The 25,850-nt window shown below is 35.9% G+C and overlaps 1 protein-coding gene and 2 long non-coding RNA genes across 7 annotated transcripts; 1 reads left to right on the forward strand and 2 right to left on the reverse strand.

Annotated features, from left to right (window-relative positions):
• Window positions 1-897: 897 nt before the first annotated feature.
• Window positions 898-25,839, reverse strand: LOC121418561 (glyoxal reductase-like). 4 transcript variants are annotated; one of them, XM_041612494.1, is made up of 8 exons: window positions 25,480-25,837; window positions 19,230-19,310; window positions 11,656-11,763; window positions 7,584-7,769; window positions 5,760-5,851; window positions 4,719-4,817; window positions 3,186-3,279; window positions 901-2,181 (listed from the first exon to the last, which is right to left on the reverse strand). In XM_041612494.1, the coding sequence occupies exons 1-8, from the start codon at window positions 25,628-25,630 to the stop codon at window positions 2,036-2,038; spliced, it is 957 nt and encodes a 318-aa protein (XP_041468428.1). In that variant the 5' UTR covers window positions 25,631-25,837; the 3' UTR covers window positions 901-2,035. The 4 variants fall into 4 exon arrangements, with proteins under 4 accessions (XP_041468429.1, XP_041468428.1, XP_041468431.1 ...); XM_041612497.1 differs by having other exon boundaries at window positions 902-2,181; window positions 25,675-25,834; XM_041612496.1 differs by having other exon boundaries at window positions 903-2,181; window positions 25,606-25,834.
• On the forward strand, window positions 17,803-18,726 carry LOC121418564. Its single transcript, XR_005970476.1, has 2 exons — window positions 17,803-17,832; window positions 18,655-18,726. It is a non-coding gene; the product is annotated as an uncharacterized LOC121418564 (long non-coding RNA).
• Window positions 21,878-23,047, reverse strand: LOC121418563. 2 transcript variants are annotated; one of them, XR_005970475.1, is made up of 3 exons: window positions 22,910-23,047; window positions 22,378-22,453; window positions 21,878-22,014 (listed from the first exon to the last, which is right to left on the reverse strand). It is a non-coding gene; the product is annotated as an uncharacterized LOC121418563 (long non-coding RNA). The 2 variants fall into 2 exon arrangements; XR_005970474.1 differs by lacking the exon at window positions 21,878-22,014 and having other exon boundaries at window positions 22,175-22,453.
• Window positions 25,840-25,850: the final 11 nt, after the last annotated feature.

Raw genomic sequence — 25,850 nt, forward strand, 5'->3', positions numbered from 1 at the left:
AGGTCAGGGAAGTTAATGTCTTGATTTCTGCTAGTGCAACTGGGCAAGATTGAATTATGTTATATATTTAATAAATAAACATTGTTTGCACCCATATTTTGCTTTAACTTTCAGACCAGTATGTCTAAACTATGTCTTCAAAACACAGATACCGTTATCCAGTACCAAAATGAGATTTTCAAAACTTTCATGAAGTTTGCCTTTAATCACAGATGGAATGTCATCAAAGTTAGATAAAATATGAAAATATCTATTAATCTAGATTACAGAGATATAATCAATAATTATGTGCAAATTATCAAACACATAATAAGGCAAAGTCATATTGATGCTTCATATGACGTAGGTCACTATGATTTGACTTACTATTGCCCTTTTTACACAGGATTTTCTTAACCCCGGACTATCGCTAACCCCGTACTATCCTTAACCCCGTACTATTTTTTTTTCCTTTTCACACATGCCAAATTGTTATTGCTAACCCCGGATAAGGAATGCTTGCTTTTTACACACGAAACTCGCTAACCCCGGACTAGTGGTTATTGTCGATCATTCGTAGTACAAGTGCTTCACTCGTACACTTTTTACACACGCTACAATTTCCTCAACCCCGTACTATAGGTAGGGCCAAATTGCCATTTATCCCCACCTATAGTACGGGGTAAAGCTTAGCCCACTTTCGTTTTACACATGCGATCTTAACCCCGTACTATTGCTCTTAGCACCGCAATTGGTGGGATAACCCTGCTTTTTTGCAGGGCCAAATAATCCCGTACTATAGGTGGGGTTAGCCCACTTTGCAAAAACGCTGTGTAAAACGAAAGTGGGCTAAGCTTAACCCCGTACTATAGGTGGGGCTAAATTGCCATTTAGCCCCACCAATAGTACGGGGTTAAGGAAATTTTAGCCTGTCTAAAAAGGGTATATGTCTCATTTATGTCATAAAATCAATTATGTAATTTGCTAGCCTCTCTTCTGAAAGTTTAAACATATTTTTGTTTATTCAGATAAACAATATCAAGATATTTTTTTCTCAGATAGTTCATCGAGGTTTTAATGAAAACCCAGCATAGTATACAGACACAGACATATTCAGTAAATATAGTGAACCCCTTTGTAAATCAGCTTGCTAAAAGGGCTATCCATCCTACATGTATGACGGATGATTAATAAATCAAATAAACATGCATCAGTGACGAGAGAAACTAATATGAAATTATGGGTATACAGGCAGTGATATTTATGAAGTCTGTTAAAGTTTTGAACAACAAAGACTCACAACTAAGCTGTTGGACTTGATATTATAAACTCAAACAAACATTTATAGTTGTATAATTCAATGGAAAACAGGACAAAATACATTGTGCAGGCAAAGGTAATGGGCACATGGCCTTAAAAACTATAAGGTCTGTTAATAAAGCTACATCAGCAAGCTTGATAATAATAATAGCATTTATGAGGAGCACATTATCTAGTTACCAATGGTAAATGGTGCACTATACCCTGACTTAATGTCCAGCTGCTAAAGGCCCTTGGTGCATTCAAGAAATCAATCCTGACTACTGGGTACCCATTCACCTAACCTGTTAGTATTTATGGTTGGGCTTGTGTCATCACATCAGGTTGTCGCTTCCGTTCGGGCGGAGGCGTAAACCCAACCATTCCAGAAAAGGGCACCCTATATTCCGAGAAGTAGGGTCCAGTTTAACCAATGTTTTGTGAAAATTATAACAAACTTCCTGAATGGCCGGTTAAACTGGGTGTACGTGATTGCCCGACCCGACGCAACATCCCGATGTGACGACACAAGCCCCTTTGTTGAGTGCAAAGTGCATAAGTTCTTGCTGAAGGAAATCACACTTTTGCTGGGATTTGAACCCACGGCCCTTAGTTGCAAGGGTGAGAATCAGATCCACCAGACCACAAGACTCCGCAAAAAGCTTGCAAATTAAATTTCTTTTCCTTTGAACATGGAAATAATTCTTCCTCCATCTCTAAAAAGGAATCGATACTGTACATGAGAATGTCTGTATTGTCATATAATATCAACAGGATCCCAGGCGCATTTCTTTGTTTCATTGAAGCTATGTAATGCAATCATATCCTCATCTGACAGAGACCAGTCAAATACATCACAGTTATCAATGATATGATCAGGTTTAGTAGACATGGGTATTACACCTGACATGAGGAAGACAAGAAAACAATATTGGTTAGATTAAACAAAGAAAACTAACCATGAAAATTGCTCTCTTCAGTAAGTCAAAATTGCTAGACGAATAGATAACAAAAACACGGCACTGGTAATTGCCTGTGTCCATAGAAATACTTCAATAATTTTATGGGAAATCATATTTGTCCATCAAAACACATGCAAATTTCATGAAATTTTCGAATTTAGTTCAAAAATGCATACTAAAGATTAAAGGAGTAATTGCACTGGGTCCCATGTAATCATCCCTAAGTGCTGTGTTCACAAGTACTGCACTCTGTTCTACCATTTGTAGCCCCAAAAAAGTGACATAAAAAGTTCTTTTGCATTACAATCAGGTCTTCTCTTATAGTGTAATAAAAGGGTCAACTGTGATTGCTTTCATCTATTAAGGTTAATGTACATAGTATTTTATTATCATATGAATGGTGTTTTTTGTGAATAATTATTCTATAGTTGTTTTCAAAGTCAGTGCTGCTGCGATATTGAAACACATGTATGCAGGCCAGACTGCCTGTGGTGTTTCACTTGTTGGATTGAAGAATTTAATAAATCTACATTTTAAATGACATTTGACCTGATCATGTGGCTGAGGACTCGCTCTGCTATGCAGGCAAGACAAAATGAGAACATATTGTCCAAACTATGTAAACTGAAGAAAAAGAAGGATTTTTACAGCGAGAATGAGACTTCTTGGTTGCCAGGAAGCGACAACTGGTGGGAATTTCTTATGAGCAAGCTACTATAACTGTAAATTGTATGCAGGTCCTAGGTGTTGTGGAGTGTAATCCCATGTTAGTGATTTATTTTTACTCTCCAAATGTCTTGTTCAAGTCAGATAGGGAATTTGTATAAGATAAACAATGCACATTTAGGCCTGCATTTGGGGATCAAACTCTGTGCTCACAGTATATCCATTGCTTCTACTCACACAAGCTAACTGTATGCATTGTATGTATAACATACTATTTACCTATGCCATCCTGCATCGCCCATTTGAGGAGGACTTGACAAGGCTTACGTTGTATCCTATCTGCGATGGACACTACAGAAGGATGGTTCAGAAGCTGAAAAGATAGGAGAGATGATACAATGATGATAATAAAGATGACTGGGATTTTGGTCTCGCATATCAAAGCCAGGTCATATCTTTTTCTTCATGACATGTTACAATATCAGAGGATGAATAGAAAGTAGTAAAGATTCAAAAGGAATCTCCACAAGAAAAAAATTATGAAAGTTTTGGAAAGGACCAGGTAACCTTGGCTTGCATTCTATTCATTCTTATCTGTAATTACTATAGTTCCACATTTAATAAAGGTGTCTAACATAAACTTGATAAATGCCAACAAGTCAAGTCAATTCTATTAACAGACCCAGTAACATGCTAAAAAAAATAATTTACAATTACATTCTAAATCTTTAACTCTAAATGGTCAGTTGTCATTATCATTTGTTTAAATCAAAAGGATCTATGGGATATATATGAAAAAAAAAATGATATGTCAGTTTCCATCTTGGGCCATTTGTTGACACAACTTTAAATAAAAAAGTCATTCACATCTTTTTTTTAGGCGTAGACATGATAAATCTTGTGTGTTATGATTTTAGCTAAATATCGAAAATGGGAAAAACAAAATGTTGTACATCGAGTCCTCTTTCCTGGTTTTAGCCCTCTGACAACGAGAAATCAATGAAGAAACTCTTGTTGGAATATCCCCAAGGTGGTGGAGAAAGTGCATACCCTAACCAATCCAACGACTGATGATGGTCAATCAACACCTGTCTGGAGTTTTTGCAGTGTAAATTGTAAACAGTATAAGATGGAGGCCACTTTATGCACATTTTACAATGGTCTTATAGTGTCATTAGAGATGCAACTATTGTAGCTTTGTCATTTTGACAACTACCATGGTAACAGGGCTCAACATCCAATCACAATCAAGGATTCCATGGAAACATAGTTGTAATTATTTGTGAAAGTGCTCAGAGTCATAGTTCCATTGCATTAATGGCTATATAACAGAGAAAAAGAATCATTATTTAACTTCCTCTAAACATGGGAAACATCAAATTTAACGATGATGATGGTAATGATGAAATGCAACGTGCCTAACACTGCCTATTAGCATTTCAATTTAAATATTTTTAATGGGCAAAGACAAGCACTTCACCTCTTGATTTTTAGACTGACTGTCAGACTGAGGAGGGCCCATGAGGTGCATGTCACATATGTTTGTCTCATAAAAAAAAATTCTGCAAATTATCCTGATCTTCAATGTAAACTGACATAATCACTCTAGAAAATGCCCATATCATTTTAACCATGTAGTAGTAAACTATGCACCTTTGGGACATGCTTTGAAGCCAAAGGCAGGGTTTATATGATTACGAAAAGCAAAAAATAATTTTGATGTAGACAAAAGTAATCCTCAGCCTCGTGGGCCCTCGGTATCGTGGAAAGACCCAGTCAGACCATCTAACCACTATCGATGTAGATACTCACCTCCCCTCTATAAAGTGTTGAGTATGACTGGAAATCTATCCCATTTTTCTGACAATATTGCACAACATCTTTAATCAAATACAGAGGATGATATTCACTCTGAGGGTAAAAAAGATAAACAATTTACTTTAGGAGAACTTCAATATAATTTAATAAATATTAAGAAACTCATCATTGAGAACAAACTCCTCGCATTACATCACTTGACCTATCAAATAAGCATCTCAAAGAGCACCTATATCAACTCACGTTATGTATCCAAAATGGGCTATTTATCCTCTTGAAAAGGTGCAAGATAAATCCAAGTATTATAATCATATCCGAGTCTACAATTTGTTTACTTTAATATCCATAAATCAAAATAAGAAACTCCTAATATCTTACGAGTTCGAAATAACTTCGAATTAAAGAGAAATTCCAGTAGTTGCAGTAAACACTGATTTCATGAGAAAGTCTGTAAGACAAGGCTTAATTGTCAGTACATCATCGAGAATATAGATCTGGTACAGTTACATTAACTGAACTTTGTGAAATCTTAAAATCTGCATTGAAAAATGTTCACACCGAAGATCCCCAACACAGATAAGCGCACGTGGGACAATGCATAATTATTGCTTAGAGGCCCGACGCTCTACCCGAATCCTGTGCTTATTTGCTGATTTCTCAGCAATTACACAATTTCTTTCAGAATTCTTTGGCACATGTGTTTTATTTATACAAACAGACACTTTGGTGGTCATTTTATTGGATTCTGTACGAACTCATTTTGATATCATTACCAAAACTAGCATTTACCTTTAAATATTAGGGGAGTGCTTCATGAGAGGACTTATCAGATATTGATAAATCTTTCTTTTCTGACAGTTTCCATAGTAACGGCCAGACACCTCTGCTTGTCAGTGAATAAAACTCAAGGAAAGTTGTCAGATCTGACAATTGTCAGGTGACAAAAATTGATGAAATGCTCTCCTGAAACCCAGACGATACTTCAAAATGGGTTTCTGAAATTCCAGAAAAGAAAAGAAACAATCAAGGACATACCTGGTTAACAGCTGGTTGAATTTCCGCATACTTCATGAGCTCTTCCATATGTTTGACTAGGTAGTTGGAAATTCCAATTTGTTTACACTTTCCTACATATAAATGTCAATAATGAGTAATACAGGCATTTAATTCACATAAAGATGAAGGACTCGCGGTCTCCCAATTGAAGCAGAAGATGATAAAATTGACTATTACAAAAACAAGTGGAATGCCTCTGGCCGTCTCACCAAGGAGATAGAGAGATAGAGGTGATATCTCCTTGGTCTCACCTGCATCACACGATTCAACATAGCAGCATTGCTGACTTTGAAAACTACTATAACTTGCACAAGATGTTCAGTGATACTTGGTTACTCTTATTTCCACGTTTTATGAACTAGACCAATACACTTACAGAGATAGGATGGTAATTCAACAAATGCCCCCAATGTGGCCAAAATTCATTGACCTCACATGACCTTTGACCTTGATCATGTGACCTGAAACTTGCACAGGATATTCAGTGATACTTAATTACTCTTATGTCCAAGTTTCAAAAGTCAGATCAATAAACTTGCAAAGTTATGATGGTAATTCAACAGATACCCCATTATGGCCAAAGTTCATTGACCTTTGACCTTGGTCATGTGACCTAAAATGCGCACAGGATGTTCAGTGATACTTGATTACTCTTATGTCCAAGTTTTATGAACTAGACCAACACACTTTCAAAGTTATGATGGTAATTCAACAAATACCCCCAATTCGGCCAAAGTTCATTGACCCTAAATGACCTTTGACCTTGATCATGTGACCTGAAACTTGCACAGGATGTTCAGTGATACTTGATTACTATCATGTCCAAGTTTCATGAATCAGATCAAAAAACTTTTAAAGTTTTATTGTAATTCAACAGAAACCCCTAAATCGGCCAAAGTTCATTGACCCTAAATGACCTTTGACCTTGGTCATGTGACATGAAACTCATGCAGGATGTTTGGTGATACATGATTGAGCTTATGTCCAAGTTTAATGAACTAGGTCCATATATTTTCTAAGTTATGATGACATTTCAAAAACTTAACCTCAGGTTAAGATTTTGATGTTGATTCCCCCAACATGGTCTAAGTTGATTGACCCTAAATGACCTTTGACCTGGCTTGGTCATGTGACATGAAACTATATTAGGATGTTTAGTAATACTTGATTAACCTTATGGCCAAGTTTCATGAACTAGGTCCATATACTTTCTAAGTTATGATGTCATTTCAAAAACTTAACCTCAGGTTAAGATTTGATGTTGACGATGCCGCCTATAGTATCACTCTGCTATGCAGGTGAGACAAAAATGATATTTCTGTAAACAGCTATTGTTTTTATCTTAACACAAAAATAACTTTTCAAAGTCTAAAAACTTACTTTTAACATTAAATGAACTGAGAATATTTCAAACAAAACATCACAGGCTCAGAAAATCAAATAAAGGATGAAAATTTATTTATCTTATTCATTACATCACATCAATCATAGTGCTCTCTTCAATAGATTAATTAAATCTAATTTAATTCAATTCATTTATTTCATGCATCATCAGTTACAATACAATTGCAGGGGTACATAAGATAAATCATTATCCAATCAATGTACACTCAAAAAATAATAATAAAAACAAATGATTGTTTGGTGACCTCGGAGAAAGCACAGCTTATAATAACAGGCCACCAAGTTAGAATACACACTGAAAATACACAATGAATAAACATTTATGCTAAGTACACTGATGTAACAACCAAAATTAATTGAAAAATGTATAGCGAATTGGATTTCATTTCCATCATTTACCTTCCCTGTGCAGCCTCTCCAATACTTTCCAGGTGACTTGTCTATTCTCTGTATTTTTAGGATCATGTGGTTTAAGTTTTTGAGTTCCCGGCCAGTGTATGAGATAGAGATCAAGATACTCCATCTGAAGCTTTTGTAATGAAAGCAGACATGCATCATATGCCTTCTCGCCTTGGTCAGCTGGAGCTACAAATAGATTGTCAAATACAAAAAAAGTTTTTAAATTTAGTGACTGGTTGTCAATAGTAATAACGAAAAAAAATCCCCAAAATTTTAATTCTTACATCATTAATATTAAAGCCCCAGACAAAAATAATTATTTTTTAACCTACAAGTCTATGATCATTTGTTTCTGACTTTTCAAAATTTAGTAACTGGGTGCCAATAATGTAACAATAATTAATCTTTAAAACATCTGAAAAATTTCTTACATCAATAACAGGAAAGCCCTGACTAAAATATCACTTTTTCATACCTTTATCAACCTGAAAGACTCGTAAGATTATTCGGTGCTGGCTTTTCTAGATTTAGTGACTGTTGCCAATAATGTAACAATTAAGCTTCAAAAATCCCCAGTTTTTACAACAATAATGACTAAAAACCCCTGACTAAAAATTACCTTTTTCATGTCTTTATCAAACCAAAAGCCCCTAACCTTTCGGTTCTAGCTTTTCTAAATTCAGAGACTGGTTGCCAATAATGTAACAATTAATCTTTAAAAAATCCCTACAAATGTGAAAGCCCCTGACTAAAATATACATGATTTTTTCTAATGTCTTTATCAACCCACAAGACCACTCAATTCTGTTGTTTAACATATTACACAAAGGCATAATGCTTTATTTTATCATACTGTATATGCCAGTGAGTGTTATAAAAAGAGCGTCAACTTGAGTTGGCATCTTCAGCTGGGAATTTGACTGTTCGTCCGATCAATAAATGGTGACTTGATTGATTACCCGAAATCAACCTGGCTGTCATGTCCCACTTCTATCATATAATAGAAATAGATAAATCCCCCACTCTTTTCGATACATTTCTTTATTTTTGAAATGAAGCAAACATTTTCATGATGTATATAATTGTTTTGAATGCAAACTTCCCCCTTGATCAACCCCTATGGATGTTCTTATCAGTGGTGGATCTAGCTAGGTTGAAGACAATACCATTCTTGGGGCCCATATTGTTTCTGCACAATAGTTGGCCTCTCAAGATTAATGAGTCTAATCTGGCTGGATCTGCACATGGGCTATTCCACGGTTACTCACGTTACATTTGGAGACACCTTGACTCATACTTGGACCTGTAACTCCATTATTATTGATAGGAACTGAACATCTTTTTATCACAACAAATTACACAGTCTGACTATCCTTTGTATAAAAACAAAACTTGGGAAATTTTATTATGCTCCTGGCAAATCTTTGGAATGTGTCGGTTACTCACGTTACATGATTTGGACATGCATTAAATGAAAAGTCGACATAAGTGAAAAGTCTCCTCATGCAAGGCTTTTATGAAAGTTGATTATATCCATTTCAAAGAAGTATATTAGGGAGACAAACTTTGTATATAATTAAAAAAATAAAGGACACATGGTTTTTACTTGGGGTGCAGATAATGTGGTTACTCACGTTACGGTTACTCACGTTACATTTTGTCCATGTATGGTTAGCAACACACGTGTCATTAAAAATTCAATAATGTGTGTAAAATTCATTGCTAGGAACATCAAAAAGAGATTTTATACCAAAAATTGGAACAATTGGAGCTTTATTAGGGTTTAGGAGGGAAAGTATGATTTCGCTTACTAATTATGCATAAATTAGCATAATCGCTTAGTACCAATTTGCATGAAATAAATTACTGTATAGTATTGTAGATTATGTCCAAGACAACCTGCACGCAAATTTTCGGCGTGATCGTGCGGCCAATGGCCGAGATCTCAAGAAGGGCCTGGGAGGCCCCCACCCCCCCCCCCCCCCGGGCCATATCAACTCCCAAAATACCCCGGTCTAGATAGGGTTAAAGGTATAAAGGGCATTCAATGTGTTGTTCGAACATTCTTCGAACACTCGAAAGTTTGGTTAATCAAAACCAAGCCTTACTAATGCACTCTCGCATTGTGAATACTTCTACTAATATTCATTTTTTTGTGTGATTGTATGACTACTGATATTTTGATGAACAAGAGTCACATCAAAGAGGTGTACCCTCATTTTGCTTTTAATTAATCAAAAATAACTTCACAACTCACCATGAGACTTAAAACTTGACATCCCACAGAAAATGTTACCTAACTGAATAATTTTTACTGGTTACTCACATTACATGATGGTTACTCACGTTACAAAGTTACTCACGTTACAGTTTTTCTTCATCATTTTTATAAAAAAATTGTACTTTTTAATGATTTTGATAGTCATCACTGTGTCAAAGATTGTTTGAAGGAAGAGAATTTAAAATCCCACCAATTAACTGTGAAGAATTTTTCTCTCAGAAAACAAAGTCATTTTTTTCGGTTACTCACGTTACATCACCTCAACAGGTTGCAATATTTAGTTTTGAATGAGTACTACAAATTTACTTGAAAAGCTGTTGTATATTTTAAGTAATTTGACCCTTCTAAACTTCAGAAATATATAAAGTGGTATGTTGTTGCAATAACAAAATGGTAATAAGGCATATTTAATTTTTCACTATTTTTCTTGTATTTTGGTACAAAATGGAAGACACAACTTTTGACCATTTTTTTTCCAAAGTATACATATGAAAATAAACTTTTTATTTCTTGTTCCTGAAACTATCATGTATGAAGGACTTAAAGTATTAAAAAATTCAAGAAAATATTGAATTTGAATTTTTAAGCTCATGTCCACCAACCTGTGGAATTGCCCACATGTCTCTCAAACTCTCTAGCAATCAAAATTAATATGACATAATTTAAATAACGAAGAACACAACAGTCAGTAGGCAGGTCCTCAAAAACTAGCTTCTCTTTATCCAAGTGATTCATGATTAGGAGTTTTTGCATATATGATTAGCATGGTGTGGACAAAACACCTCTTTTTATTCAGCTTGCTGCTTTAAATAGAGACAAAATTTTATGTTTTGGGTATATTTATACAGGAAAATAAATCATTCTTTCAAGTCATGTTTCTGGATTTTTAAAAAGATTTTGTAACAGGTGAAACTTTGGATCAAACACAATTATTTTCATCCGACAAAAGTTGTTTTGAAACTTAAATTCTGTTTGGGCCTAAATGATTTTTAGATTATGATAAAGCTGAAGATCTAAGCTTTAGTCTGATATGACATAGAATTTATAAGAAGTGGCATTTTAGATGGGTCAGCTGCGCAGCATCCAGCTTTTGATTGGCCAAGTACATTTAGCAGCTTGAAAACACAAATACTGCACTCTGATTGGTCAGAGACCATGCACCCACCCAAATTCCAATGGTTTCCATGCTGGGTTCTCTCCAAGATCATACTCACCATGAGGTAACCTCTTCAAAATACCCGTTCCTGTTGTTCAGAAATCTAATACCCAGCCAATCAGAAGTCAGAATTTTCAGAAATCTTGTCTTGCATCTTGATGGGAAAAGCTGGTTCTTGACCCATCTAAAAGATGCCACATATCAAGAGCGACATTGTGAGAAAGACAGTACAGAGTTTGAGCAGGGACGTGAGAGGGCTGGTTTGAGCTTCCTGCTGATATAAATAATATTTGGTTTCAAAATAAAAAGTTATGCACAATTTGCAAGAGAAAACAGCGGAAGAAAATTCTGTTTTAAGGCGTATTTTCAGGCGTGAAATTCACTTATCAGAATATTTCATTCAACAGAAATGATCAGTATATAAAAGAGAACCATTTACTCTTTCATTAGGTACAAAAATATTCAATATTTCTTGAAGATAAAATGTTAAAATTCTTTGAGAAAGAAAGTCTCATAATTCACAAGATTTTGCAGGGAGGTGAATTCAGCCATGAGGGGATTTGGATAAACCTTGCTCATTAGCATAACGACCTGCAGACTGACTGACAACCCTTCTGTTTCATGATCCCACTCACCAAGTTTACTTGTGATGTAGATATCAGATCTCTCAAGTCCATATTTTGGGAGAAGCTCTTTCAAAGCATTACCGATGTCTTCTTCATTTCTGTAGACAGCAGCCGTGTCTGTATTTCAATTCATGAAAACAAGAGGGTTGGAAGAATCAATAATTCATTAATTTCCACCAATTAATTCTCATGAACAAAAAATTCTAACATACGGCCAAAGAAAACTTTTGATGATTCGCCATGAAGAAAATTCAATACACTTCACATTGGGAGAGGAATAACAGGAGACAAAAGAAGGTATGGCACAGACTAAACCAAACACTTCTTGACATAACACTCTGTGAGTGCATGCCTATGAACCATGTAATCATGTATAATTTGCTCTAGATGAACACTGTCCTAAAAAGAGTAATCTTTATTTCTTCATGCATTTGACTTGGTATTTATTTAACTTTAATCGACACGGTTGTAAGATTTAGAAAGTGTATTTTTTCTTTGAAATATTTAACATGACGTCAGAGATGCTAATTGAGTTCTAGCATTATATATCTGGGTTGATAGAGGGCGCTGGAAATTTGCCTTGACAAGATCGACAAAGATTTAAAGTTCAGCCCGTCGTGACTTTACAGTAGAATTCAAGATAATCGGTACAAGTCCAATGTTGTAAGTAAAATGACCTTAATATTTCCTTAATGTAATGCATAACTGAATATATGAGACCAAAATTAACTCTCGACGATAATTAATTTGTTGTTAATTTAGCTCATAACTTTGGTGAAAGTGTTTGGAGTTCACGTATAGAATACACGTGTGATAAACGTATATTGACATTGTACACTGATAGGTAATTGGACATGCACATGAAGAGCGTTGCGTAATAGCATATCGGTACGGTACTGTGTGGTAATCTCGCACACAGTGCATAGTAGGCTATTCATGTTTAGAGTTGTAAAATGAAATGGAATGTCAAACAAGTGTTCTTTGTTAGCTGCGTTTGGTTCTAAGTTGTTGAAATAGATAAAGTACATTTATAAGTTTGGAAATAAGGCATTAAAGCCAGTTTTGGTGCATTTGAAAGCCCTGATAATTGCAAATAACACATAGGTGAAATGAAAGCGTGGTTATTGGATTGAATAAAGTTATTGCTAGTTATTAATGCCTCAGAGTATGAAAGTCGTTTAGAGGCAAGGTTATATTGATTTAAGTATCATAGTTTATATAAAGAACACATGAGACAAAGTCAAGGTTTTGTTTAATCACATATAGCAAAGTTTATTCAAGGTTCTTTGAACACAGTCATTGACAAAACATAAAAGGTAAATTTGTTACAGAAAACCAGAATATTTATTTATGCAAGATTCAAACGTCACAATTAATTTGTGCAATACTTAGACTATTTATTTATCTCATGCAAGTACATAATTGTAAAATGTAATTGCATATATACAGATGCTTATTATTGTTTGTTTATATTTTTATGCTACAGATTGAACATGCTCGATGGTATGCTCGATGGTATGCTAGGTCGCATGCTTGATGGTGTACTTGATGCATCGTATGATAACTGGAAATTCTGCGTCACCGAGTCTTTTTGTTTTGAGTACTGTCAACTGTCTAGTCACTCGTAGTTATACGTCACAAAAAGTTCAATAACATTGTCGTCACCGTAAGAACAGTCGTCACCGTCAAGAACAGTCGTCACCGTAAGTCAGCCATGAGTGGATCATCTGAAAGTATCAAGCCCGAGGACTCAGCCAGTCAAGGTGGTAAGAGTTCAACAGCGTCATCAAGGATAAATACGAAGGCCAGGAAGGCAGCCCTGGCAGCAGAGCTAGCATCCTTAAAGGGACAGCAAGAGTTAGAGCTTCAAGAATTTCAACTACAGCAAAGGAAGGCACAGTTTATGTTAGAAACTAAGCTCAAAGTTGCAGCAGCAGAAGAGGCTGTATATGAACAATATGATCAGCATCCCAGTCAACTCGACATTAAGATAGAACCCACAAGTGAACAACTTGGTCAACAGCAGCAGCCCGTTCAGCCACAGATTCAGGCCAGCGAGCACGGCAACAATGTACAGAAGGAGAATTTGGAAGACACAATGCCATACCCGCAGCACAACCAAGATTTGTATCAGTATCAGCAAACACAGCATCGTTTGTTGGAAGCAATAAGCCTGTCAAATGTGGAAATCATGAAGTTTAACGGAAACCCTTTACACTATCATGAGTTCATGGCATGTTTTGATAATTTGATAGGCTCGTCTACACTAGACAGAGGGACAAAGCTTATGAAGTTGTATCAGTGCTGTGAAGGGGATGTCAAGAACATCATACAGTGTTGTATGGTAATGGATCCAGTGCTAGGATATCAACGCGCCAGAGAATTACTGAGAGAACGCTTTGGCAGTAGATTTAAGATAGGAGAAGCGTGGATCGAAAAGCTAACTAATGGTTCAGCACTTCATGCAAATGATAGAACTGGACTACGCAAGTTTGCTGATGAATTGCAGGTATGTCTTGAGACCCTTAAGGCATTGAATCTAACAAAGGAGATCAGCAGTAACAGAGAGCTGGTCAAACTGGCAGAAAGACTCCCATTTCATCTCAAGGCTAGATGGTTGAAAGTAGTGAGAGACATTAGACAAAGAGGTCGCTCTCCAGATATCGCTGACATGGTGAAATTTGTATCTGATGCCGCCGAAGAAGTTAACGATCCAGTCTTTGGTGAGCTGACTGCGACTTCTCAAAGATCAGCATCTAAGCCAAGCTTCAATAAGCAACATTCCAAGAGCAGCTACTCTACAGCAGTCACTGATAATTCAAGCTTTCCTAAGCCCAAGAAGTGCTTCAAGTGTCATCAAGACCATACCTTGTTTGGCTGTGACAGCTTTAAGTCCCTGACACCTGATGAGAGATTTAAATTTGCACAAGAAAACAGACTTATGTTTCAATTGCTTGCAACAAGGTCACACCAGCAGAGTTTGCAAGTTGAACAGAACTTGCTCAGTTCCAGGATGTCAGAGAAAACATACAAAGTTCCTCCACGTAACTCAAGAAAGCTCATCACCTGTAAGAGGTACTCCGCATCAAGAGATAGAGAATCAGCCTCAACCAAATAAACATTTGAGATCATCTTCCACTCAAACACCATTTGATGAAATCCAAATGGCTCAGAATAGCTTCATTGATAAATCGGTCACAGGGGCCGGTAGGTGTGTACTTCCCATCGTTCCAGTTAGGGTAAGGGCACACGACGAGAGCAAGTCTGTTGAAACTTACGCACTCCTAGACACTGGTTCTACCAGCACGTTTTGTACAGCAGCCCTATCCAGACAACTTAATGCAGTGGAAAGGAAGCAAAGTCTAAATCTATCAACACTTGGAAGATCTAACAGCACAGTAGATACATCAGTTGTTAGCCTTATAGTAGACACAGGTAAAGATACAGAAATAGTGAAGTTACCACGTGTATATACAAGAGAGTCAATCAACGTCAAAGAATCTCATATCGCCAAGATGGAAGACACCAGAGGATGGAACCACCTAGAAGGAATCAACATTCCTATCGTCAGACAACATGAAGTTGGACTTTTGATCGGGCAAGATGTGCCTGAAGCATTGATACCCATAGAAGTTAGAGCATCCAAGGATGGACCATATGCTGTAAGAACCAAATTAGGATGGGCAGTAAGTGGTCCTGTTCAACCCAAGATGCCAGAAGACATACACACAGCTACTACAAGCTTTGTTGGTAGCGACATCAACCTGGAGGATGACAGACTTCAGAGTTTCAGGAAAAATGAAGGCTCAGAAGTTCTTCAGAAGGACAAAGTTTCGTCTGTCAATGTTAGTAATGCGTCAGCTTTCCAGGAGAGTAGTGGTGAAAAGGATGGAGTTCACAACCTATCGCCAACGTCATTAGAGAAGAAAACGCCAAATCTACCAGACGACATTTTGACCACAGAACAGCATTTGCAATCGTCACCCAAGAGAGTACCGAAAGATGATACACTTCAGAAGAAATACCAAGTGGACATAAAACATATGCTAAGTAATGACTCTGTAATGAAAGTTAATAAGACAGAACAAGTAGAAGATACACCCTCATTGTACTTACCTCACTATTTAGTCATAAGTCCACAAGTTATTAGTGATTGTGTGGCAAAGCGTAATGAAGAAGCATTACATGACAAGGTTCCACGGGGGCCGGACCTTGCCAAGCATAGTAAAGAAATATTACCTGACAAGGTTCCACAGGTGCCGGACCTGGCCAATCTGCCTAGAGTGTCAACTGGTAAAACTTTCTTTGGCTACATGTATTTTGGAGTTGATAGTTTCACACCGCACATTGTATATCAAAATTCAGAAAAGGGATATGGTTGAATCTGTAATGTACATGTTTGGTCATTTAAATTATATGATGCACATGTATTTTGTTATAGAAAAGATTTAAATTTAAGGCACTACAAAGATATATTTCTCATTGTGATGAAATTGTAAAAGGTAGCAGTGAGATCCAAAAGGACGAGTATAGAAATTGTATTTTGGAAATAGCAGAAAGTTCAAAATCAGTGAGCGAGTTAAAATGGCAGTGTCTAAACTCCAATTTCTCTGGTCAAAGTGCATTTAGCAAGCAATTTATGCGGAATATGGTTTTGGTATATGGATAAGAAGTAAATTCATATATGAGGTTTATTTGCCAAATCTGTTTTAAAAATTCTTTATATTGATTTGCTCTTATTGAACAAAACAAGAATATTAGTGTAGTACCAGTGTAAAATTTATAATTTGATAATTTGATGGCAAAGCAAAAGTAGGAATTGCTAATCAAGGAAATGGAATTTGCATCAGTAATCAAGAATTGTGTTGAAATGCACAAAGGAATGTTTAAGAATTTGAAACCAATCATTCTCATTGTTTCGCGATAAATGACTGTTAGCGAGGAGGACATTTTCAAGCAGTTTATCACGACGACATTCAGCAAAGCAGCAGGAAATTCTTAAAGAATGGAAAGTTTAGAAACATTCAAGACTTGAAACAAGACTATCATGAATCATGAGTTACAACATGAAAGTTTGAAAGTTGACGACAACATGAAGGACTTTGAATTTCAAGATGATGGACATAATAAGTTCTGAAATTCATTAAAATGTTTATTAAATTGCAGATTGAAGAAAGACTATATACATGTAAAAGGGACATTTCAACTTGATAGAGACTAGTTAAACTAGTATATATATATATCTCATCCTCAGGAGGTATTTTTTGTGCATTTTGTGATCTAAAAGGCATATTTGATGATCACAGTTGATAAAGTATGTTATTCAAACAAGACTGTATTCTTACAAAGGTGTCAGATTTGATACAAAGAGTTTGATATTATTATTGCTGATTAAGAGAGGACAAAAAACAGGTTCAGTTTTAAGTTTTATAACTCCAGCTCAATTCAAGTGTTTTGCAGGAAAAGACAATACTTGGAAATATTCAAAGAGTTGTAAGCATTGAAGATGCATTACGTTCGATTTATATTTTGTGTATATACTGTATGCTCAGCTAGAATTTAATTTCAGTCTGTGAAGACCCAGAAAAAGGTATGATATTGTGTAATAGGTAACACAATGTTTGAAAAATGATAGGACATACTATATTAATTTATGTTTTAAAGTGACAATGTTTTATAGTTGATTGCAGGAAGAAAGCAATGCATTATATTCTTGAGCATAAACTGAATGTCTCTAGGTCACAGGCAGTTAAAGTTTGAATTGAATTATTTTCTAGACTGCCATATTGAGAAGGGTTGTCGATTTCAATTGTTGTCGAAGACAACTACGTGTACGTAAGCAAATAGTGCATGTTATTTATATTCAGGTACATACAATTTTTTACCAGTCACTTCAAGTGATTTAAAGGGAAGCAAGATAGTGTAAAATTCAATTGTAAAAGAAAGGTTGATAAATGCTCCGTTGTGTCTACGCATTTAAGGGGCCGGTGTGTAAGATTTAGAAAGTGTATTTTTTCTTTGAAATATTTAACATGACGTCAGAGATGCTAATTGAGTTCTAGCATTATATATCTGGGTTGATAGAGGGCGCTGGAAATTTGCCTTGACAAGATCGACAAAGATTTAAAGTTCAGCCCGTCGTGACTTTACAGTAGAAGTCAAGATAATCGGTACAAGTCCAATGTTGTAAGTAAAATGACCTTAATATTTCCTTAATGTAATGCATAACTGAATATATGAGACCAAAATTAACTCTCGACGATAATTAATTTGTTGTTAATTTAGCTCATAACTTTGGTGAAAGTGTTTGGAGTTCACGTATAGAATACACGTGTGATAAACGTATATTGACATTGTACACTGATAGGTAATTGGACATGCACATGAAGAGCGTTGCGTAATAGCATATCGGTACGGTACTGTGTGGTAATCTCGCACACAGTGCATAGTAGGCTATTCATGTTTAGAGTTGTAAACGAAATGGAATGTCAAACAAGTGTTCTTTGTTAGCTGCGTTTGGTTCTAAGTTGTTGAAATAGATAAAGTACATTTATAAGTTTGGAAATAAGGCATTAAAGCCAGTTTTGGTGCATTTGAAAGCCCTGATAATTGCAAATAACACATAGGTGAAATGAAAGCGTGGTTATTGGATTGAATAAAGTTATTGCTAGTTATTAATGCCTCAGAGTATGAAAGTCGTTTAGAGGCAAGGTTATATTGATTTAAGTATCATAGTTTATATAAAGAACACATGAGACAAAGTCAAGGTTTTGTTTAATCACATATAGCAAAGTTTATTCAAGGTTCTTTGAACACAGTCATTGACAAAACATAAAAGGTAAATTTGTTACAGAAAACCAGAATATTTATTTATGCAAGATTCAAACGTCACAATTAATTTGTGCAATACTTAGACTATTTATTTATCTCATGCAAGTACATAATTGTAAAATGTAATTGCATATATACAGATGCTTATTATTGTTTGTTTATATTTTTATGCTACAGATTGAACATGCTCGATGGTATGCTCGATGGTATGCTAGGTCGCATGCTTGATGGTGTACTTGATGCATCGTATGATAACTGGAAATTCTGCGTCACCGAGTCTTTTTGTTTTGAGTACTGTCAACTGTCTAGTCACTCGTAGTTATACGTCACAACGGTTAAAGGTGAAGATTCTTGAATAAAAACTGAATTGCAAAAGAGCAGGTGGCAAGACAATTTGATTTCATTGTTTACATTTTAATGTTTTGTGTCTATGTTGAGCAAACAACTAAACCAAGTGCATTTTTGCAGCATATCTTATAAAAAAAATCATGTTCCCTGAAATGTGTTCATAGCAATATCAAGCTACTTTTAGGGATATCACTTTTATTTTAATGTTTTTGTCAGGAAAAAAAGCAACTTTTGTTTCTCCAATACACCAATTATAACTGTAAAAAAATAAAAGAAAATTCATTTGAAAAAAAAAAGATTGAATAGGATGAAGAGTATGTTCTAAAAATAATATTGAGTTAAATTAATCAATGCTTTAAGTTTTGTTAAAATACTGAATATCTTTCAAAATTCATGTGTCTTACCTATAAGACGATATCCATGTTTTAAAGCCGTATCAAGACATTTGTAGACAGTGTCAGTACCTCTCATACAGTAAGTTCCAACTGTAGAAGACAAATATTAAATAGTTTCTTATTCAACAATTAAAATTCATCCTACTATTAAAAGAATATTTTGGGGGCTAGCATATGTAATGAAAGTTAAGGAGGAAACACCACCTGATTTTAGCAGGTAACAGTTCAAAGAGTGAGTTTAGTAGATGGCATTCGTAAGACCCCAATTCCACAGAAGAACTTCGAAGGACCTTTGAAAGACCAAAAATTGGCTAGGTCTTACAGCAGTCTCCAAGATCACTGACATTTGTTATCTATGTGGAATGGCTCCCAAAGACCCCTCAAAGAATTCTGAAAGACTGATTGATGCTCCTTGTCTTAGATCTTTTAATGGCCTTTCAGTGATCTTTTTTATCTTTCAGAATTCTTTCCATGGACTTTCCTGGTCTTTAAGTGATCTTTCAATGATCGCTTAATGACCTCTTACAGGTCTTAGTAAAGTGATCTCCACAAAAATCTTGAGAGACTGTATCATGGAAAAGACTAATAAAAACTTTGAAAGTTAATCAGAGACTGCTGAAAGACCATCTGTATATATTGTATGCGGGCATGCAAGGATCGGATGACTAGGGTAATAATATATCTGTTCCGATGTATTAAGAGCTACATAAATGTGGAATATTATTATTATTTTTCTGTACTATACCACCGAAACAGTTTAGTGCGGATCAGTCATTGAAAGTTAAATGAGTGAAGCCTCCTGCAGCACTTTGTGCAAGATTACTGATAGTGGATGGAGGATCATGGAGCAACGGAAATGTATTTTCCAGGAGTTCCCGAGTAACCATGCCATTTCTTCCCTCCCCACCAGAGATCCTGTTGCTACTTTATGATAGTCACAAAGTCACATCTCCATCATATCACATTGTTCTATTGCCTCCTAACATCAATCACATCCTGCAACCCTTTGGCTGTTTTGGACAAACAAAAGCACACTGCAACAGAGCTTGCACAGAACTTCCAATTCCTATCCCGGGCAATTAATCACGAGACACAACAAGTCATCCCACATCTATCCATCAATCATTCCTGCAGTTGATGAAGAAAATCTTAGAGCAGCAAATAAAAAAAGGAACATAGAGTCATGGTAGACTTAGAGAGGGTCACTAACCATGGGATGCCACTATAAAAAAATAATTTATGCCCATGTTGTCCTCGATCTTGGCAAAGAGGGCTTGGCGCTTATGCAGTTTCGCACCAGCCAATTTCGAGCAAATTTTCCCAGCATAATTGTTCGAGAAGCTGCATGGTGTTGGAATGGTAATGGAATGATGTGATGTACGTAGAAACTAAGGAATGAGAGAAAGAGATACTGTACACTACACACAGAGCTACCAAGTCTCACGCATTATGCATGAGACTCAAGCATTTTGGACTCTTGTTCATCCCCTCAAATCTCTGTCTCACGCAACTATCACAGCCTATCCCCATATACATTGCACACAATGTCTGTGATCTCACTCAGATTCACAGAAAATCTCACGCATAGCTGGTCTTTTGAATTTGGCATCTCTGTACACAACTCACACTTTAAAAAATCATTCAAATATTATTTTCTACCAGTGGACCAACAGCTTAACGTCCTCTCCGATGGACCTGGTAATGAGGACAAATGCCTTACCAAAGGGCACTAGCGCACCATTTGGGAATCGAACCCGGGTCTAATTTCCATAGTTCCATTTTATTTTTCATTAGTAACTTGGGAATAGTTTTTGTATTCACCAGAGCACTCCAAAACTTTAATTTTGGGCATATTTTTGTATACCCTCTATTGGTGGTTATTGGTGGAAAGTAATATGGCAAGAAAATTTTCAGTTTTCAAATTCTATTTTTTATTCAGAAAAAAATCACAGAAAGAATCAAATTTATTAAAGAGCCAAGTTATATGATGATTAGCTGTAATGGAATCTGAGCGTAAAAAAACAATCAAGCATTTGTTCCAAATAGGAAAGATTTCCCAAGTTCCACTAATTAAAAAAAAATACTTCTCCAAAACCCCCTTCTAGCTTCTTTCGTTCTTTTGTTTTCTTGTTCTTGAATAAGTGCATGAAACGCTTAGCGGAAAGTAGCTCTTTATCTTCATAGGTCTATTAATGACGGTGTTGAGAAATGCTGGGCCCCAGTACGGTACTGCACAGGGTGACCAGACGTCCCGTATTTCCTGGGATTGTCCCGTATTTTGCTCCTTTGTCCCGGCGTCCCGACAAACCCTTCCCGGGACGCCTATTTGTCCCGTATTTCAGAATATTGAAATAAAAAATGTAGTAAATAATCAGAGATGCCAAGTTCAAAGACCAGCTATGCGTGAGATTTTCTGTGAATCTGAGTGAGATCACAGACATTGTGTACAATGTATATGGGGATAGGTTGTGATAGTTGCGTGAGACAGAGCATGATGAAAATCTTGCTTTGAAGAGCAGTATACCCCAGTTTGGGCAGTTTCCCTTATCATCAAATCTCTTCTCCCAGTACTACAAACCCTATTGCCCTCAAGCATGAAATTTAAGTATAGAAACACCTGTTTCTTGACCTCGGTCCGAAGATAATACACCTGTAACACGCGGAAACTGATGTAGAAAGATGACACACGACACCATTCCTTGTGTTTCGGTTCGTTTAATATCGATGAGTCGTTAAATACAAAATTCCAAAATTTCCAAGTACAGGAACAAAAGATAAAGAAATAAAAAAAACCCTGCAAAAACCAATGAGAATAAAACAATTAACTAGAATGATGATATATGTTTGAAAAACGCACAAAATAGAAATATACACATATTTGCTTGTGACTCTAAGATAAAACATTCATCAATATGACGTCAAGTAGACTAGTAATAATAAATGATAAACATGTTGTCTATATCCATTCATTAAAACTTATTCAATATTGCCTGAATTCAACTCATCTAATCACAAATTCAGTTCCTCCATCGTTACGGATAACTCTTCCAACAAATAAATGAAATACATCCATTAAGTGAAATTTACCAAACAACAATTAAAATATGCCAACAAATTAGCATTGAAATACAGTGGTTTATAAATGATAACCACTCACCCTGGCAATCTGGCCTAGAGGACCATATTTCCTCTCGTGATAGCCTCACCCGCTACACGAATGTCATGTCAAATACCTTTAAAAGGAAAGTAACAATTATTACACATAGTAAGCAATCGTTGTGACCCTTTACTCTGAAAACACAAAACTGAAACATTGAATTTACAATTCAATAACCAAAATCAATTGAACCAAAATCTTCAACTCTAAAGATCATTTTACTAAATCGTTTTACTTTACGATTAGAACCGAACACATTTTATGTTTATAACTACATACTACAATCAAGTATACAAGTACAAGTAATTAATATAAAATATCACAAAAATCATCTGAAGTAACAAAGACAGATGCATAACTAATTAATTATTTAATTCACAAAACCCCTTAGAATAAGACAAATATGCTATGCTAGCATAGATAGCACTTTAATATAACCTAACCTCTTATTCCGAACAAAATAAAATACATTGTTAACCAACTTTATAAACTATTGTTCAAAACTAACAGAATTGACAAAACAATATCTTACCTATAATTCTGACCCGAAAATGAAGAAGCCTCTCTGCCTGCCCCATGAATGGGGTGCAGTGCAGGAGTGAATTGGAGTAAAATCCTCTCTCCCTTTTATGCAGTTATCACTCTCCATTCACAGATGCTAAGCCTTGACCATAATGTTTTTGACCCAAAGACCATTTAGCATCACTCTTACCCAGAAAGAGTGTGAATCATACTTTTTAAAAAGCATGAAGATTGATAAACATTTCTACTTTTTACTAATTCCTGTGCACTTCCTGTGAAGGCATCTTTTACTTACGGACAAATGATTAAGAGTAATGAAAATATATGAATTTTCAATAAACAGTTCATTTTGACCTGTTACACACCCCAGCATCAACGGTCACAGCAGGGAGCCACACACGATGGATTGCAATGTGTGTAGTTCTGGTGAGTGCATACACGCGTTGATAGAAACTTTTTCTTCCTTCCTTTCTTTCTTTCTTTCTTTCTCTCTCTCTCTCTTCCTTCCTTCCTTCCTTCCTTTCTTTCGTTAAGACTGTATCATTGCGTGAGTGAACGGCATGCATCCCATATTTTCTTGCTGGACGGACAGAAACTATATGGGATGCATCGCGGTCCTTGCATGCTAAGCATACCGTAATTCTTATTCCGCTTACTTTCCTTATTTCGAGGTCGATTTTCTTCGTTCGAAATTGAAAATGGACTAGTATTGGATGTCTGAATGTAATATACTTGTTGAAAACGTGATTAATATCGAATACAATAATTTCATTCCGAAGATCCTTCTACAGGCAGACAAGTCTTACGTAATAGCACAGCTGTTGTTTATCATTTCGTCCTTGGCTCAACGCTCGTTTAGCTGGCCCGTGGTGGTGAAATTGAGACAAGGGGATTACCTGGCCAAGATGGGTTTATCAGGGTTGGAAATGTTGTTTGAGATTTTCCAAACGAAAAAAGGGGTATCCGACCGCAGTTTGCAGTCCGAAGTGCAGTCGAGAATCAAACAGGAAATTTTCGTAATGGATTTGAGGGATGAACAAGAGTCCAAAATGCTTGAGTCTCACGGATAATGCGTGAGACTTGGTAGCTCTGAATAATGTACATTTACAAGTGACGAATTTCTATTAAATAAGCAACAGATGACGAAGAAGGGACAACAATTAAATCGAAAATCACCGCAGAACTTTTGCAAGTTCTGCGGTGATTTTCTTGCTAACCCAATACATTGCAAACGAACTGGCCTCCTGCCTGTGTGTGACAGGCTACTAGCTATATAGGCATGTAGGATCGGAGCAAATTCTCAGTGGTGCAAACAATCTCACATGATAGTTTTTCCACCAAAATAATCATAAAATCAGGGGAATATTCTTATAATTGTACTATGGATTCTCAGATTAATTATTTGGAGATGTAATCGGAGGAACAATTTATTGAGTTTTCATAACTAGAATCTAGATCTAGTTGTTTCAGCTCTCGTTTCGAGTCTTGGTGTGTACGATGCCGCGATGTTTCATCTAATTTTTAAGTTTGACAATAATGTTTCAATTTGAAAAATTTCATTCATTTCTAAAACATTTACTTTTTGAAATTTTTAAAATACATTTAAAAAACACCATATAAAATTATGATTTTTATAAAATGATTGGATTTTTTTGTTTACTTGAAGTTTGAACTTTTCCCTTTTCTTTCTTTCCTAAGCATTTTCTTTTTTCTCTCTGTTCATTTTTCTTTCTTTCTTTCTTTCCTTCTTTCTTTCTCTTACTTTCCTTCTTTATCAAATATCCTTATTCTTATTTCCTTATAATTACCTTGGCTTCCTTCTCTCTGCCTCTGTTTATTTTCGTTCTTTCTCTCCTTCCATTATTTTCTCTGTTTTTGTTTTCTCCTCCCTTCATCCTTCCCTCTCTCTTTGTTCCTTTCTTTGATTTTTGTCCTTATTTTCCCCCTTATTCTTTCTTTCCCTTCCTTCTTGTTTTCTTTCGAAGAATTAACTAAACATGTTTCTTTCCTTCATTATTTCTTTCCTCTTTCATTTTCTTACCTTTTTTCCTCTATTTCTCTCCTTTATTTTGTCTTTCACATATCCATCTTCCCTTCCTTTCTTTCTCTTTCTTTATTCATTTCAAAGAATAACGGAAAACTTTTTTATCTCTTTTATTCTTTCTTTCATCCTTCTTTTATACTAACTTTCTGCTATTTTGTTATGTTTTCCTTTATTTTCTTTCCTTCTCAATTCATCTCTTTTCTTTTTCTCCTTCATTCATGTCGTTCACCTTCCCTTCTAATTCTTAATATTTTTTTTCACAAGTCTAACAATTTGTGTGGGCTTCTTTGTTGATCTTTTGTCAATTGTCCCGTATTTCATTATGTGAAATCTGGTCACCCTGGTACTGCAGCTGCAATTTTGTTATTTTCATTTCATTGGAATTTATGAAAGATCTAACAAGTTAAATATAGTTAACTGCAAAAGGATTTTTTCTTTTTAGAAACTGAAAGAGAAACAAAAACTTAGATAGCTATAGTCTATATACAGATCTAGACCTTTAACCAAAGATTATGATAGCTAGTGCACTTTCGTACCATCCGACGGAACCAAGCGGTGTTTTACACCCCGCTTGCCGGTGCGGCTGGGGCTTGGGTGGGTCGGATGTCGTGGACGATGCGACTGATACGAAAGTGCACTAAAGCCGATGATACCACACTTACGACCGAATATAGGAAGTTTGGTCATTATTGTTGCTTCAGAATTTCACTAAATGCAATTTTGTGATGTACTCGGACTGGAAAAATCAGCTGGTTGTTGTACTCGATCCTCTTTTCTTCGTGGTTAAAAAAAAAAGAGATTCCTGTCGGATTCCTGGTTAGGTTAGAGGCGCGCGGTTTCCCCGATTTAGCTTAGCCCTTTAGAGATACCGTAGGCTAGTAGTACGGCGGAGGCTCGCGGTGCTAGC

Source organism: Lytechinus variegatus, chromosome 7, assembly GCF_018143015.1.
Source record: "Lytechinus variegatus isolate NC3 chromosome 7, Lvar_3.0, whole genome shotgun sequence".
NCBI lineage: Eukaryota > Metazoa > Echinodermata > Echinoidea > Temnopleuroida > Toxopneustidae > Lytechinus > Lytechinus variegatus.